This window comes from Pseudopodoces humilis, chromosome 3 (genome assembly GCF_049639895.1).
Source record: "Pseudopodoces humilis isolate 2021_Gansu_Grassland_sample_001 chromosome 3, ASM4963989v1, whole genome shotgun sequence".
Taxonomy (NCBI): Eukaryota; Metazoa; Chordata; class Aves; order Passeriformes; family Paridae; genus Pseudopodoces; species Pseudopodoces humilis.
The window spans coordinates 69,673,571-69,690,486 of record NC_142202.1 but is presented as its reverse complement, the minus strand read 5'-3'; the positions used below and the strand labels follow the sequence as shown (position 1 = coordinate 69,690,486).

At 41.3% G+C, this 16,916-nt stretch overlaps 1 protein-coding gene across 2 annotated transcripts in view; it reads left to right on the top strand.

Moving 5' to 3' along the window:
- The window catches only part of AFG1L (AFG1 like ATPase), a 66,215-nt gene extending 54,021 nt beyond the window's left edge, over positions 1–12,194 (top strand). For both annotated transcript variants that reach the window (XM_088053585.1, XM_014263384.2), the window contains 3 exons: positions 3,986–4,126; positions 5,840–5,953; positions 6,727–12,194. In XM_088053585.1, the coding sequence (XP_087909711.1) occupies positions 3,986–4,126; positions 5,840–5,953; positions 6,727–6,867 (396 nt within the window). In that variant the 3' untranslated portion in view covers positions 6,868–12,194. The remainder of the gene's footprint in view (positions 1–3,985; positions 4,127–5,839; positions 5,954–6,726) is intronic.
- Positions 12,195–16,916: the final 4,722 nt, after the last annotated feature.

Below are 16,916 nucleotides of genomic sequence, written 5' to 3'. Positions count from 1 at the left end.
ATGAAGGTGAGAACTCAGTCAAGCAGGTTGAAGTGGAGTAAACACTTTGTCAGGAGCGTAGCCCATGTCAGTGCTAATGCATTTTGCATTAGCCTGTAAAATACTGACTCTTGGCATCAGAGCTAATGACAAAAATCCACAACAGTTTTACAGTATATACACATGCAGGAACAATGATACCATAAGATTCTTATCTGTTAATGTTTTGAGTTTTTTAAATAATATTATAGCATGTGAAAAAAATGGTAACAAATGGTGACAGTCATTACATAAATGTCTTACTGTTCTGCAGTTGAGTTTTGATCAATAATCAATGAAACAAGAGGTCGGACAATACCAGAAGCATACACCAAATGAAGTTGCTTTTACAATGTTATTCATAGGATGAGATTAATCAGGCTAAACTTTTGGTAAGAGGATTACATATAAATGTATCAATATTAGGAGGATTTGTGGCTTCATTAGCAACTGCAGAGGAAGAAATACCTTCATGTATGCTGCTAGCAGAAATACTCTCTGAGATTGGTTGAGATTCCCAAAATAAATTTCAGCCCTGGAGGGTTATGCAGAGGACAGTGCTATGTGCCTAAAGTCATGTGCCTCTAGTCTTGTTACCTAGTCTGAGCTGGTGTTGCTGGCAGTTGGGAAACAGCCAGTGCTCACTGCAAGGTGAGGGAAAAAGGGCCTGAAGGCAGTAAGGCAGTGCTGTGAGGCTGAGGAGAGGGCTGTGGGCTGCTGGAACAGCAGAAATCTTCTCCTCGGTGGAATTTCTGTGTATGGACTGTACAGGCAGAGCCTCTAGCAATCTGGCCTTGAACTCATTTCCCCATCTCTGTTTCCGTGTGGCAGAGGTGGTACGTGGGTGCTTGTGCCAGCCTCATGCCAGGTTTGGGGGGCAGCAGGCCAGTGAGAATGTGAGTTGAGAAGTTGTCAGGGTGCCCCTGCACGGTGTCTTGCATTTGGAGTATTTTGAGTTAGCTGGTGGGTTAGACCAGCTCTGAAGCAATTACAGGGAACATGGAAACTGGGCTAATAGCAAGGTCAGAGGCATACAACAAGGGGCTTTAATCTGTCACCAGAGCATTTGCAAATTTGCTGGTGGTCCCACTTTTTATACTAAGACAGAAGGAAATTAGAGGACTTCCCAAGATGAGAGTAAGTCATGTTAGAAACAAGATTAAAAACTTTGTCTTTCATCTCTAAGCTCCAAAAGCAGGGAGTTTTGAGAACTCCTCTATGTAAGGGACTACAGCTCCTATTGGCTGAGCCGTATGTAACAGCAGAATGGCTGACTCGGCATTTCAGTTATGTCTCACTAGACTTGAGTCTTGTCAGGGAGTTACTAAATATACTCAAAGTGCTCCTATGCTGCTAGACTCAGATCTTTCTTAGTGTAAGGTTTTGGACTATCCAAAGGTATGTTTCTGCCAACATTAACAGAATATTATCACTTGGTGTTGGTGTAGATGTTTCAGAAGTTCTTGTTGAAGCTTGAAATGATCTGCCTTTTATGCGCTTAATTAGAGGAATTCTTTAATTGCTTGCTTGTTGCACTGCTGAAGTAGATTGAATTCCTGTTTGACTGATAAAGATGCATATTGAAACCTTCTATGAACCATGGTTTTATGTGTGTATGAAAAGCAGTATAAGTATTACATCTTCCATTCTTCACATTTGAAATGCATTAGACTTATTTTTATCTTCCACCTGTTTCTTCCTTCTGACTACCCAGTTTTTTTTATTCTCCTGTTTGGATATCTACCAAACAAGGTACCCACCGAATTCTTAGCTGTATAGCTCATTAGTTGGGCACTTCAGTTTGCATACTTTGCAAAAGTTTGGATACTTCAACTTTTAGTTATGTCTTTATTTATTTTAGGAATCAGCTTTTAATATCTGATCATTTGAGAAGAGGAGGGTTTATTGGTATGGTTTGTGTGAGAAAGTGTGTCACATTGGGGTAGGGCAGAATAATTCCTCGGGGTTTTGGGTTTTGGCAGAAGACTGCTTGGGCTCTTCATGTGATAAAAGAATAAATCAGCATAGCAGTGATGTCTGTAATTTCTTATCTAAGGGGAGACATGAGAAATTCTCACCTTTCTCGTGTACAATGAGATCATCGCTGTTCTCCCTCGCAGGTACTCATCACACAAGCACACTTGATCTCTGTGTTTAACAGTACTCCAGTCCTAAGTATGGAATAAAATTACCCTTACCTAAACTATTTGCTTATCACTAATCTTAAAATCTCAGCAGCATCCTGGTTGTGTTGCTTTTAGTGCTCCCATTGTTTTCCTTTGTACTTGATACTCTGGCAGTCCAGATCACTTGTATCTGGTGGCAAGGTGTCCAGTGGGTTAGTTTGGTGTTGTTTCCAGCCATCAGTTCCTTTTGCTTTCTTGAACCTTTTCCTGTTTTATTTAATCAAAACATCTTGAGTTCAGCTACTCTGGTTTATCCAGATAGGAGTTTGTTTTTTTACAGTGGTGTTGCATGAAGCTTTGCTGGTGGCCCTCATAATGATGAGTTTTTGGTTTTATGGACTAAGTCCATAGTAGTAACTAGGAGACTGAAATGGAGGAAGAAAATAAGCATTAAATATAATTCTAAGGGGAGAATATAGCATGTACTACTCTTAAACACTGCTCAAAAGAATTGAAAGTTTTTGTAATAATTCTTTTCCATGGATGCTACAGGGAAGTTGTGTGCTTGGGAATGGGAAAGCAGGGTGATTCATGAGACTGCAAGTGGGAGAGCTGATGGAGAGTGACAGGCTCTAATACCCACCTAGAAGGTTAGCTTATTCCCATTAATTTTCAGAAGAATATTTGGAATGCCATCAGGGCTTCTCTCTCCTATGCTTATGCAGAGACCATTTCTACAAGTTTTTTTATTCTAGCATCTAAAAAAACCCCAAAGTCCTCTTCATGGGCAGCTATTAATAACTGCTTAAAATAACTTCTTGCAGAAGGGTTCTAGTTAAGAAGTTGTGTGGCTTACAAAAAATTAGTCTCGCAATTTCAGTTAGAGAAAATATTTTCTATTTACTGGTTTTAAGGTAATAGCAGTATAGCAGTGCTTTATAACAGTGTTATGCTTTGTACAGCACATGGTACATATTATTAACTGGGAAGGGAGTTGTGACCACAGAAAGTGCTGCTGAACTTGTTCTCCGCAGTAGCTGCAGACAAGATTCAGAAGTATTTGCACAAGTAAACTGATGGAACAAGTACAGGAGTACAAATTTCGATAGCTCATGATAAAGTACTGTCTGTGGTACTGATAGGATAGATCTTGCAGGAAAAAATACCTTCCTTGTAATGAAAAAGTAATTTTAGTAGAATGTACTTGAATGAGCTACTACTATTTGTGTATATTTTCTGTTGATGGTTTAGATACAGAAAGAGACACTAATAAGTTCGTGAAGATTTTTATTTCATCATTACAGGAGAAACCATGAACAAAGGAACTGCTGCAAAATTGTATTTTTGTCTGTTTCCTCTTGTTTTCCATACTTAAAACGTAAGATATTCAGTCTGAGTTAGTCCTGGGTGATTTAAATGCAGGTCTACTTAGGATTTAATTACTAGCCTATGAATTGGCATTTAAAAATCTTGCTGCTGGAAAGCATCGTAATAGCTATTCAAATTATTTATGCTTTAGGTTGAAATCACATGTCTTATATGGATTATGGGTTTATGGTGATTATTTTATTTGAGGTTATCAGAGAGAGATCATAATGTCTGGGTGCAGAAGAGCCACATTTTAACTCTCACTGTTCATGTAAAGTTAACAGTATAGGTACCCACATGTACCTATGTCCCTAAGGACAATCGAGCATTCCTCAAGCGAAATACAAAGGAATAAAAATAATAATATGATCAGGACTTTACAGCTCTCTTCTGTTACTGTAGTATGTCAAGATACAGTGTTCATGTGTCATTCTATCATGGATTTCCATTGCTTATGGTTTGTTTTGTTTCAGCCTCTTGGAGCCAGCGACTATTTGGAAATATCAAAGCATTTTGACACAGTGTTTGTTCGTGACATACCACTTCTTACAATAGCAAAAAGGACACAAACTCGTCGTTTCATTACTCTTATTGATACCTTTTATGAGCATAAGGTGAGAACCAAGCCTTTCCTATACGCCTAGGAACAATATTGGGAGTCCTAAAACTGACTGTTGCTATTGGTTTGAAATAAGGCTTTCTGTAGTAAGGGTTTTGAAAATATAAGCAGAATGAACTAGTACTGCAAAGAAGCATCATTCCAGCTTCACAAAAAAAAAAAAAAATTAAAAAATGGTCCCGTTGCAATAAAGGCAAATAAACAGATGGGTTTTTTTGTTTCTGTGAGTATTAAGTATAAGCATAAATATAAGCCGGAGCTCGATTGCCTTTCTTGAATGGGGATGTTCTTTCCTTACCCAGGAAAACAACAGAAGCCATGTCATTATTTTACTAATGAAAGACTGTGCTGCCAACTGTGCTGGAGTGAAATGGAGATTTTTAGATTTTAATCTGTAGGGGCAGTTGGTCAGGAATCAGTGCTTTTTTTGATCAGGAAGGAGGAGTTAATAGCACAATTGCATCATAAAGTTTAAAGAAAACAGTCACTGTAGGCTTTACATTAGATTGCAGAATTGCTCATGGAATAATACTGATAAATGCAGCACTTCATGTGGATTTACAGAGATTTCAAGCATGGAAGCAAAATCAGCGTAACTAAAAGCGAAGTTCCTGTTTAAGTTGATTGTTTTTTAAAGTGATGCAAGATTTGAAACACTATCTTATATGTGATTATATTTGCACACACTTAAACATTTATGCAGTTGGGAAGTGTCAGTTGAGGTTGGTTCTTATCAAGAATGTTCTGGCATGGGTTGTTGATCAGAAAGGCCCCAACTCAATGAGGTATTGAACTAACTCACTGTATGAATAGTCACATTCAAATCAGCCATATTCAAATCAGTGTCATTCAAATTAGCCAGATTCTTTATGCTTCATGGTTTGGAAGTGGACATTTGCTAAGACAAATATATGCTAACATTAATATGCTAATATTAAACTAATGTGTTAGAAATAGGAGGATGGTCTGCTCTGTGTTTGTGCCACCACTAAGAATTGTAAGCAGTCACTTTCTATTACTTCCTCCATAGGAAAAATGCAAGTGTTAAACTCCCATCAAAAGTAGTTGGGAAAAACACCTGAGCATATTTGTGGATGTCTGCCCACAACGCAAACATCTTGCCTGCATGCTCTCAACAAGAGTCTCCTCCTGTAGTATGATTTCAGTCTGTCTTCATTGCAGCTGTATCTCTCACTGCACAGTGTATCTCCTCCCAGCAGACATGAAAACAGCATAGTTATTTTTACTAGCAAATAACTTACTGGAGTAGCACAGATGGAGGCAAGAAAGGCTTCACTCAGCCTTCTGGGATATTTGGAATTTAAGTATTCTTTAAATAGTGTAGTGCATCTACCCATTAAGAGGACTCTCAGGGTGAAAAGTAAGCATTGCTTACTATACAGCTGATATTTTAGAAATTAGACTTTTTGGTGAACTCATTGCCTGTGTAGCAGATATTCTGAGCATTTGATAGCACAGTTCTGTTCTCTGAATAGAAGTTACATCAGTTGTTACCAAGAAAAAGATCCTGTAAGGATAATAGTCCATCTGACTAAGGTAAATTTATAAGAGCAGCGCTAATAAGAGAAAGGAAAAACACTGGGGTAAAAACACTGACGTTTTAACTTGAAATTTGCTGTGCATAGGTCATGTGTTTGATCCCATAAAGCCCAAGTGATGATGTTGTTGCCTGTTCTCCTCGTTTCAGGTGCGCATTATCTGTTCTGCGGCAGCTCCTCTCCAAAGCTTGTTCCTGGTGGAACATGGCAGCAGTGAACTGCAGGACAACAGAGTGTTGATGGATGATTTGGACTTGAGCCAGGTACATGCTTTTAACATCATCTCCCTTCTGTAACAAAATTTGGTTTAGTGTCATAATTGCAGCAGTATTTTAGGAGGGGGAATCAAGAAAACATTTAACTAATGATTTGCAGCCTTTTTTGCAGTGTCCATGTTACTCTGATAATTACATGTTGTGCTACTTATTCATAGTCAAAGAAAATGTCACTATATGTAGAACCATTTTATTTAAGTTTTAGGGTCATTTTGAATATTAATCATTGTATCTATTCAGTCATATGAAAATGCTGATTTAAGTTTAGCGCCTACATTTAAAATACAGAAATAAAAGATGGTTTGTTCTACCTCTTCCTAGACTACAGAACAGCCTTACAAGTCCTCACAAACAGTACTACTTTGCATGTTGCTTATTCTGTTTTTCTTTTTCCCTGTAGCTCAGTTATTGCTAATGACTTTTAAAATAATTTCTTCAAATTAATATACAATTAGTCAACAAAAAAGGGAAAATAGATGGTTAACCTGTTACTGTGTTGTTTTAAAACCAAATTATTCTTTTTCCTATATTCCTTCAGGGGAATATAGCAAATATATTTGCTATATTTTCCCTTCAGGGGAATATAGCTGAAATAGGTGCTTTTCTTTAATTTTTGGGCATTAGTTTTAGTTTTTTGGTGCCATGCTGCTGACTTGTTTTGTCAAAGCCTGTAAAGCACTGAGCTTTAGGAGTTATCAGTATGCACTTCAGTACAGCCATGAGTCTCACAGGTGTGATGCTGTTTTTGTGTACTGATGTAGGATTCTGCCAAAGGACTCTCCATGTTTACAGGAGAAGAGGAAGTCTTTGCCTTTCAGCGTACTCTTTCACGGCTCACAGAAATGCAAACTGAACAGTACTGGAATGATGGGGACAGAAGCAAAAAAACAATTAAAAGTTGAATGAAATCACCAAGAAGTACAATTACAGCATGAAATCACCAAGAAGAAAAGTTGGAAAAGCTTCGGAAAAGAACTGGAAAACTTTTTAGCACAACTTGAATAATAATTGCACTTTATCATCTGGACCATGTTTTCTTTCATCAGTAGTTTTTTGAGTTTAAGACATGAGGTCTCATCAGTTATTTTTCTGTACCACCAGTGTGTGGATATGTGAAATTTTGTCTTCATTTGTTCTTACCTGTCTGGATGTCCGGGTCCATACAGTGGTGGTGAATGGAATTACATCCAGCTGGTGGCTGGTCACCAGTGGGGTTCCCTAGGGCTCAGTATTGGGGCCAGCCCTCTTCAATATCTTTATCCATGGTATGGACAAGGGGATCAAAGTGTGCACTCAGAAAGTTCACAGATATGCCGAGTTGGGTGGGAGTGTTGATCTGCAGGAGGGTAGGAAGGCTCTGCAGAGGGATCTGGACAGGCTGGATCAATGGGCTGAGGCCAGTTGTGTGAGGTTCTACAAGGCCAAATGCCAGGTCCTGTACTTGGGTCACAATAACCCCAGGCAGCCCTACAGGCTGCAGCAGAGTGGCTGGAAAGCTGCTCAGGGGAAAAGGACCTGGAGGTGCTGGTCAACAGAACATGAGCCAGCTGTGCCCAGGTGGCCAAGAAGGCCAATGGCGTCCTGGTCTGTGTCAGCACCAGGGCAGGGATTGTCCCCCAGTACCCACACTGGTGAGGCCATGCCTCGAATCCTGTGTTCAGTCTGGGCCCTCCACTACAAGAAGGACATTGAGGGGCTGGAGTGAGTCCAGAGAAGGGCAGTGAAGCTGGTGAAGGTTCTGGTGAACAAATCCTGTGAGGAGTGGCTGAAGGAGCTGGGGGTGTTTAGCCTGGAGAAAGGAGGCTCGGGGGGGTGGTCCTTACTGCTCTCTACAACTCCCTGAATGGAGGCTGTAATGAGGTGAGGATTGGACTCTTCTCCCAGGCAGCCAGTGACAGGATGAGAGGAGCAGCCTCAAGCTGCTCCAGGGGAGATTCAGGTTGGACATGAGGAAGAATTTCTTCATTGAAAGCATTGTCCAGTACTGGAACAGGCTGCCCAGGGAGGTGGTGGAGTCAACATCCCTGGAATTGCTAAAGAAATTGCTGGACATGGCACTTAATGCTATGGTTTATTTGATAGGGTGATGTTTGGACAAAAGTTGGACTTGATCTTGGAGTTTTTTTCCAACATTAATGATTCTCTAAAATATAACTTTGCGGTTCAGGAAATTTAATGGGTTTAGAATTTTTCTGGAGGATTGGTGTACAGAAAACGTTGATGGGCTATGCAGAGGCATTTTATGATGTCACATGAAGTTGGCACTTCATTGTTTATGCACTTCTTCTGTCAGGTACAATGCTGCTTGCACAAAAGAAAAATCAAATGCTTTCTTTAAGAAACTCCTGATATTGTCCATGTCAGACTCTTGGAATTCTTCTGTAGTGTGTTCTGTTTTGCTTTTTTTTATTATTCTCTGATTCTAGCTATGTGTTGACATTCATGCTCTAGGAGTTTTTTTTAATCAGACTGTTGCTCAGTCTGGTTCATTGAAAGCTAATGGTTTTAACCAAGAGAGAACCCTGAGGAGGAGCTTTAAGGTACTTGAAGCTGCACAGGATTAAGATCTAAGTAATGGATGGGAAAAGAGAGAGACCTTGATAAGACAGACTATGCTGTAACAAATAAGTGCAAGTTCATATTCTTCCTAAATTAGTGGTTCTTACAAGCCTGAATACACTGCCTTTACACCAATGATGTCTCTACCCTGAATTTTCTTAGGCTTCTTCTACACCAAACCTTCCACTGCTGCTAACACACCTGCCCTGATCTGGGGGGAGCAGTACTCAGTATTACTCAGGCAATTGATCCTGTTACCATAGGAATGTGTTTTATGGAAAAGACAGGATAGTAATTGATACCTCAAGACACATCACCCATCCTCATCTTTGTAACTGGAAACTCTGCTTTAGTTAAAAGATGCAGTGGCGTCATTCTTGATTTTAATCTTAACTGAAACAAAACATGGTGTTGTGTGTATTGGCTTATCATGTATTTTTATAAAGCAATCCTAAGAGCATATTTAGAAACTTGGAGTAGGAAAAAAACATGTAGATGGACTGAAGGCTGCCTTCATTTCCTAGGGAGGAGATATATAACACACTGTGCCCAACTTTGAGAGGTTGTCTTGGATTTTGCAATATGATCTTTTTCTCTGTCACCAAATTGTCTCCCATCCCAATTACAAAAAGCTACTAAAAGGGCCTTCTGGGCAGCAGGGAGGTCTGGAGAGGTCCTGTGCACTTACTTTTGTTAGGGAGCCACAAGCTCAAGTCTGGTTTTCTGTTCTGATCCCTTCTGTTTGTCCTGGAAGTTACTTACACTGGTTATACCTGCTCTTCACATAATTTTTAAAGCCTATATTTATAGTTTACAGCTCATGGAACTATAATATTATTCCCACAAGGGTGATTACCATGGAGAATTTTAATGCATATTTATGAAAACTCCAATCAAAATACATTGCTTATACTTAAGAATATCCAAATAATTGGTGTATGTTTTCAGAGATTCGGATTAGGTTTCTCAACCTAGGGACTATTGACACTCATGCATGTGTCTGTATATACAAACACATATGTATATTTAATTTATACATGTATATATAAATCTAGATAAAACTAATATATATCATTTAACTGTGTGTGTTTCTGTATTTATATGTGGCTCTGTATTTATATGTGGCACTCTATACCTATCAGCCTGGGACTGTGCTGATAACTCTCCTGAAGCTTCAGCCTTGACTTCTTTTGAGTAGCATTCAAGTGCTTCCTGCCTTGAACCAGAATGTGTTTTCCAAAAATGGGAGATGGTGGTAGATAACCTAAGGCACTTTGCATATAGATATTTATTTACATTCTTTTAAAAACTGTTTATATGTTCAGCCTGTATGTCCTTCTCAGGTGCTACAGGTGTGTAATCCTGCAGAACACAGATGACATGTGTGGGACATGTGGGAGAGGAGGTCCTGGCAGGTTCTTCATTCCCACAGGGACAGGCCAGGGAAGTGAGGTGTTTCTCCACCATGTGGGTGATGATGAAGCTCCTTTAACCACAGAGTCCCTGTTTGTGTTCAAACTGCTGCTGCTTTGCCATTGGTATTTGAGGCTTTTCTGAAGTCTGAATGCACAAACCCCAATTCAGATACCCCAGGTTTTTGGAAGTAACTCAGATACCCCAGGTGTTTAGAAGTGCAGTGGGACTGATGTACCATTGAAAGCCTCTAAGGATATAGATGAGATCTGTGAAAACACAGGAGGGAAGTTCCGAAAAGCTTCCAGAGCCAGCATTGCTTCCAGAACACATTGCTAAATAAAACCATAGTGCTTGTCTTTCCTTGGCCAGCATGGAATTTGTCTGTTGGGAGTCCCTGGTAGATACCAGCAGTAATCAAGGAAAATAAATGGGGAAGATTCCAGTAGTGTTTTGAGGCTGAAAACAGGAAAAGTTGCCTAAATCACTGTGTTGTATTTGTGATTGTGCTGCAGAGGGAGGTTTGCCACTTTTGGGTCAGGTCCTCAGGGAGAAATTTACTGGACCAGTTTCTCAGCCAGCCCAGATACCAGGGCAGAGGGTGCCTCAGTAACCACAGAAGCAGCACATTTATGCCCATGTACCTCCCTGAAGAAAGTGAGGCTCTATTTGCTTATTTTACAATGCTGTAGCATGTATAAAGCCTTTTTCCAGTGGTGAGTTGGGGGTGCTGCTTCTGGGGTCAGACACCTTCCAGGAAACTGGTGCCAGCCAGAATCTCACTGGACACCATGGACAAGAGTGGTTGTGTCATGCCCCAGGATGCTGGGCTACTTGTGCTCCCAGCTGTCTTGTCCTCTGCTGCCTGGCCTGCTCCTGCTGCTGTGAGACAACAACAGCCCATGACTTTATTCCCACATGAAGATGTTTTATTTGCCAAAACATAAACAGTGAGATACCTGTGACTAAATTATGCACGCTCCATAATAGCCTTAAAAATTGCTGGATGGATGCTGGATGCTTGTGGTGGATGCTTCTATCCAGAGTTGAAGTCCTGGCTTTTTAGGGTTTTCTTAATTTGTGAATTCATGTCATCTCAGATCTGCATCAAGTTTTTATTTCTTTTAGTCGTTTAGCAAACATTATTGACAAGTTATTTTTAAAGGTCTTTTCAAATGACCTTTATTGATGTGGTATAATATTTTGCTGTGATAGGAAGTAAAATCCTGGTGATTATGGACCATGTGAAACACTTCATGTTTTCTAAAGTTCACATCCTGGTTGAGAATCTCACAACTAACTTCTTTCAAATACTTAATTGACCAAAGAATGTTCACAATACCCAAAAATTTAACTTTTTTTTTTTTTTTTTAATAATAAATAGGGAATTCTGTCTTTCAGAGTTACCATTTTCAGTATTTGTTTCTGTGCTGATTGAGGGAACAATTGCAGTATTTTGGGTAGGACAAGACAGCCTTCCAGAGGCTTTAGAGGGATTGAAGATGCACTTTTTGCTGTTGCTGGTTTTCAATTTGAAGAGGAAAATCATTAATGGCTTTTCTTTTAGTAAAGGTGTTCGTGATGACACCACAGCTGGATAGATGGCACCTATTTTGCAGCAATCTAAGCATGAAAAAAAGCAACTGACCAGGTTTCAAACAGTGCCCAGCACGGTCACCAGCCATGTAACAAGGAGGAAGAACAGTCTCTCCATCAAGATGCAGCTAACAGAATTAAGATTAGGATTTTTCTTTCTGCAATTGCCTGAATACACCTGGTGCCTCAGTTTCCCTGTTGAAAAAATGGGAATGATGTTACTGTCTTACTTTTTAACTCTGGCATGCTGCCAGGCTTCTCTCATTAATATTCTAAGATGCTTGCTGAGACTCTGGGATGAAAATACTTCAGTAAAGTATGTAAATACTGCAAAAAATTAATTTAGCTACTCAGAGTGGATTAGTCTTCTTGTTTGGGTTACAGAATTCATGTCATCCACTGAACACCACATGCCTCGTGGTAGTGATTTTAAATAATGCATCTATTTTAAGAATTTATTTAAAGAAAAAAAAAGAGATTTGAGATTAAAATTGTAAACCATTTGTGTAGTTTTTATTTTACTTGTAATAACAAATTTCCTATAAGATTTATAACAATCTCAGGTCCTATAGATGTGAAATACAGTGGCTTTGTAAATTCTGTTGGGATTTTCCTTGTATACAGAAAATATTTTTTAAAATATGTCATTTTGAATCTAATATATTACAGACTGAACACTGTCAAATCTGTCTGTCATTTGTGAAGAATTTATCTTGTCATAAAAATTAATAAATCCAGATTTTATGAACTTGTCACTTATTCATGCTATTTTTAGATATGTGTTCTGGATAGACAGACCCACTGTTACTTAAAATAATAGCCTGTTAAGGGGTTGGGATGGCCCTTTAAGATCATCTAATCCCAACCTCCCCTGCCATGGGCAGGGACACCTCCCACTAGACCAGGTTACTCAAGGCTTTATCCAGCCTATCTGGGAACACTGCCAGGGATGGGACATCCACAGCTGCTCTGGGAAACCTGTTTCATCACCTCACCACCCTCACAGTAAAGAGTTTATTCCTAATAGCCACTCTAAGCCCTCCCTCTTTTCCATTAAAAGCCCTTTGTCCTGTTACTACATACCCTTGTAAAAAGTCCCTCTCCAGGTCTCTTGCAATGCCCTTTAGGTACTGGAAGGTGCTGTAAAGTCTCCCTGGAGCCTTCTCCAGGCTGAACAACCTCACCTCTCTCAGCCTCCATAGGAGAGGTGCTCCAGCCCTTTGATCTTCATGACTTAGTGTGCTTGTTTTTCTCTTGAATCTCAGTATCCAGGGGGCAAACCTGGACTGGCAGCACTGCCAATTTCTGGGCATGTAGTTGCCTGTACAAGCTGTAGCCATTGCCCTACGCATGGTTCAGATTTTGGGTTGGAATATCCAGGGCTTGTCAGAGAGGTCCTCGTTCAGAAGTAGTTTAGACTTGTCTGCCTCTGTTACTGCTGCCGGCAGCCCTAATTTTTGGGTTTGGAGACCTTTTTTCCACCTCTTTGGCTCTTTCCTCCAACAACTTGAGGGTGAGACAAAATAGCTGTATGCAAGCCACAGTTAAAGTGCTTCCCCCCCCACCCCCGCACTGTAATTTGGAATTCTTACTGTTCAAGATGGGCTTTTGCTGTCAGCCAATTGTTAGTAACCATGCTGTCAGCCATGGTTAGTTGTTACAGGTTTTGCCCAGCTTGGAAAATTGCCTGGGGAAGTAGTTAGTTAACATGTAGGCTGGCAGAGAACCCCCACACTGGGGGCGTCTGAGGATCACTGCAGCTCCCCAGTGCAAGTGCCCTGAAGGAGCACCTCTGAGTGCTGAGAATGGGAGAGCGCTGCTGCAGCACGGCACTTCTCCATGGGTGCCAGTTCTGGCTGGCAGATGGCAAGCAGTGTTTTACAGTTTGGACTTGAGAAACCAGGAGTGTAAAATTTTTAGGCAGGGTTAAACTTTGAGCCTATTTCTCTGTCTTTTACTGCAAACATTATATTTTCCCATTTCTTGAAGAGGGATATTGTAATTGGAAGTCAAGCAACAAACTTGATCCAGTATCTTGCTTGCAGCATTGTGGTATCCAGTGTTTGAGAAGAGCATTGAGAATGGGATGTCTTACTCTCCCATTACAGATTCACACAGGTTTGTGAATCTGTACCATCAACAATGGTTGCATGCCTTGTCACTCATGGAAATATTGGACCCTTCTCCAGATCAATTTAAGATCCTGGTTTTTCCTTTAAACATCCTGCAGCAGTAAGCTGGTAGGGCTTAATAAGAAATTTTGCTCAAAAAAAAGTCCCTTAGCTTTTCTGCCTCTTCTGAAATTCTTCAAGAACAGGTTTTGCCAATCTGCCTTTGCTGCTTCTCTTGTGTCACACTGATCCATTTCCTCTCAGAGATGAGCAATCCGCAACATGTCTATCTCTTGTCAGTGGATTGCTCCTCATCATGGGATACTTAATATTCTCTTGTTCTGTAACCTCATTTCTGATGGAGAAGCACAGGTTTTTGTGTCTCAGCTTCCCCAAGACCCCTGGGCTTAGAGTTTCCTGCTGCTTGGCTTTGGGCCTCAGGAGCTCTGGCATATAGGAAATACAGGGTGTGGGGTCTGGGGGTACACCCACACACCTGCAGAAAGGGAGACATTTCTGACCCTTGGCTTTGGGGCACTGCCTGCTTTTGCCTCTGTCTGCCCAGAAGGGGGACTTGCAGTAGCAGTTCCTAGTGCGAGAGGAGAGAGAGGATAGAGCAGATGGAGGATGCAGGCCACTTGCTCCCTCTCCAGCCTTCTGCATGCTCCACATATTTGTAAAACAACTTTTGTTTTAAATTGAATTGATTTCTAAGAGAGCCATTAAAATACAGAAATGCTTCTCACTGACCTAGTACTCTGCATTCATGTTGGTAAAATTTTGGATGTGTTTCTATAGTCCTCCCGCCAGTTCTTTGTCAGGGTGAAGGGTTTAGTTGGCTCTGTTAATCCACTCTCTAGCTGAAATTGTTCATTTAAATCGTTATAAAAATCCACTCTTTTCTAATGCGAATCCTATATTTCCAGATTTGAGTACTGCTGCCAGTGCAAAGACTTCAAATTCTCTGAGTGCAACCACACTCTGCCAGTCCAAAGCCAAATTGCAAACACTTATCCACAATTCCCCTTACTCAGCTTTAAGCTAATTTTTTCCAGCAGGCAACAATAGCCATAAAAGTATAGGGGAAGATTATTACAAGAGCTTAAGAAATGGTTAACTGATTTCTTCACAAGCGGTGGGATAATTCTACCACATTTTCTTGTTGAAAGAAGTTACTTAATGTATTTTTAGCACATGGTTCTTCAGTGTCACAGTAATTAAGAGCAATCACAACCACTGAAAAATGAAGCATGGAACAAAAGATCAAGTGATTGTTTAAGCTGAAGTCAACCGAACCAGGAAAAGTAAGCTCATTGACACGAAGAAAAAAAGCTTTGAGTGCTCTGGTTTTTTACAATTAGCAAAGGCAAACACACTTGTATAACTTTTTCTACATGCAGAGATGGATAATGTTCAGGTCACAACATGATGTGCTGGGTGGTGAGGTTTGTTCCTGCAGGCCTGTCAAGAGCATCACTCATGTCAGGTCTTTCCTGTAGCTGAGGTATGATGTGCCCAGCAACACTTCCTTGCTAATCGAGGTTCACACGCTGTAAACATCTAACAAAGTTCCTCACGGGGGCAGGGGGAGCAAAGTTGGTTGGAAACACAGGCAGAGGACCAGTGTCCTCCAGTTGCAGTTGATGTCTCCCAAAAAGTAACATTTCAGGGGCCAGTGGAGAGAGAAGCAATCACTGTCGAGCAAAATTACAATCTGAATGGGCTGCCATTTCCAGAGCTTCACTAGGATGGCTGTGATTGCTATAGAAACTTCTGAAAGTGAGACAGAGAGGTTTTCCAGCACTGGAAATTGCAAATGGAGAAGGTTAGACTGGGTGCAAAGCCCATTCAGTCAGGCAGCTGCCAATCGAGCCTCTTTGCCAAGTAGATTGTAGGAAATGCTGATTAGAATGTCCATGGAATGCACCAGGCAAATTAAATTTCAGTAACAGCCACCTGGGCAGTTTCAGTGGGCAGATAGCTCCAGCCTGTGGTGCACCTGGGCTTGCTCTCCCCCTGTGGCCTCTCCCAGGGCCACCTGCCCCTTGTACACAGGTACTGCAGTGATGCTGCAGTAGTGATGCTGTGGCCATGGCAGCCTAAGGAATACAAGTGAGATGAGGTTTGTTGGAAAAGGTGGTAGTGACTGGTCTAGTAAAGGATGTCTGGAGGTGGGAAAAAATGCCAGACATCATTCCAGGTAAGGGAGCAGTGTCCCTCCCCGCTCCAGCTTTGACATTTCTCCCAGGGCACAAGCTCAGGAGATGAGGGCTGCTGCTATGTTCACTGCCCTGTGACTGGGCTGGCACCCCCTGCCCGTCTCGCCCACCCTACTCCCAGTGTTGGCATTTAAACAGGACTGCTGTCTTTGAACATTGCCTGCCAATCCCTTCCCCTCCAAACAGCCTGCAGTGGACAGCTGAAACTCTCCCTTTGGGGCAGAATAGCTGGCAGTACAGCCAGAAACCTGCCACAAACCAGGAGACAAGCCTAAGCCTGAGGGAGGTGTTGGTGCTTGGGTCTTCCCCTTTTTCACCTTTTCAGCAGCTTAGACAAGCCCCTGAAATCCCCTGCTGGGACACCCAGGTGCAGCTGCAAGTCCAGTAATGTTTCTTCTTAAGAAGCTGCTCTGAGCTCCTTTCCATACCCCCAGTCCCCAGCCCTTTCATCTGTGCTGGGGGAGGGTTTAATATCTTTTTAATATCCTTTTGTATTCATTGCTGGCCTTGGTAAAACAGCTTGTCACCCTTCTGGCAGCAGGCAGGCAGCATTTATTCCAGTGCTTCGCTCCCCACCGATCCCCCTGAAGGAATGTTGGTATTAGTAGGCTTTATCACCATCATAGTTTCATTTCTTTCTCTTTCCTGTTTCTCCCCAGCCTCCTTTGGTTAAAGGCAGTCAGTCAGAATAGTTTCAGGCAGGTAAGTGCAGACACAGGTAATGCTGTGATGCAGTCACACGGCCATTTCCCTTCTCCTGCACAAGCTGGATGCAGCCAGTGTGCCAGGCTCAGGCAGCTTCAGTGCTGAGCCTCCCCTCCACCACATCCCTTCACTTAGGATAGCTGCTTTTCCAGTCATGCTTGGCTTTGAGGCAAAACAATAAAACCGCTTTGTGAAGCAAAGGAATTTCTTACCTACCTGTATTGCAGTTTCCAAAGGTTCTTCTTAGGCTGGGCTTGGAAAAAAATGTTTGCATTTAGGTACACAAAATTATATGGCCTGCATAAATAAAAGCAATGAGATTTGTCTTGCAGCATAAGAGTGAACAGT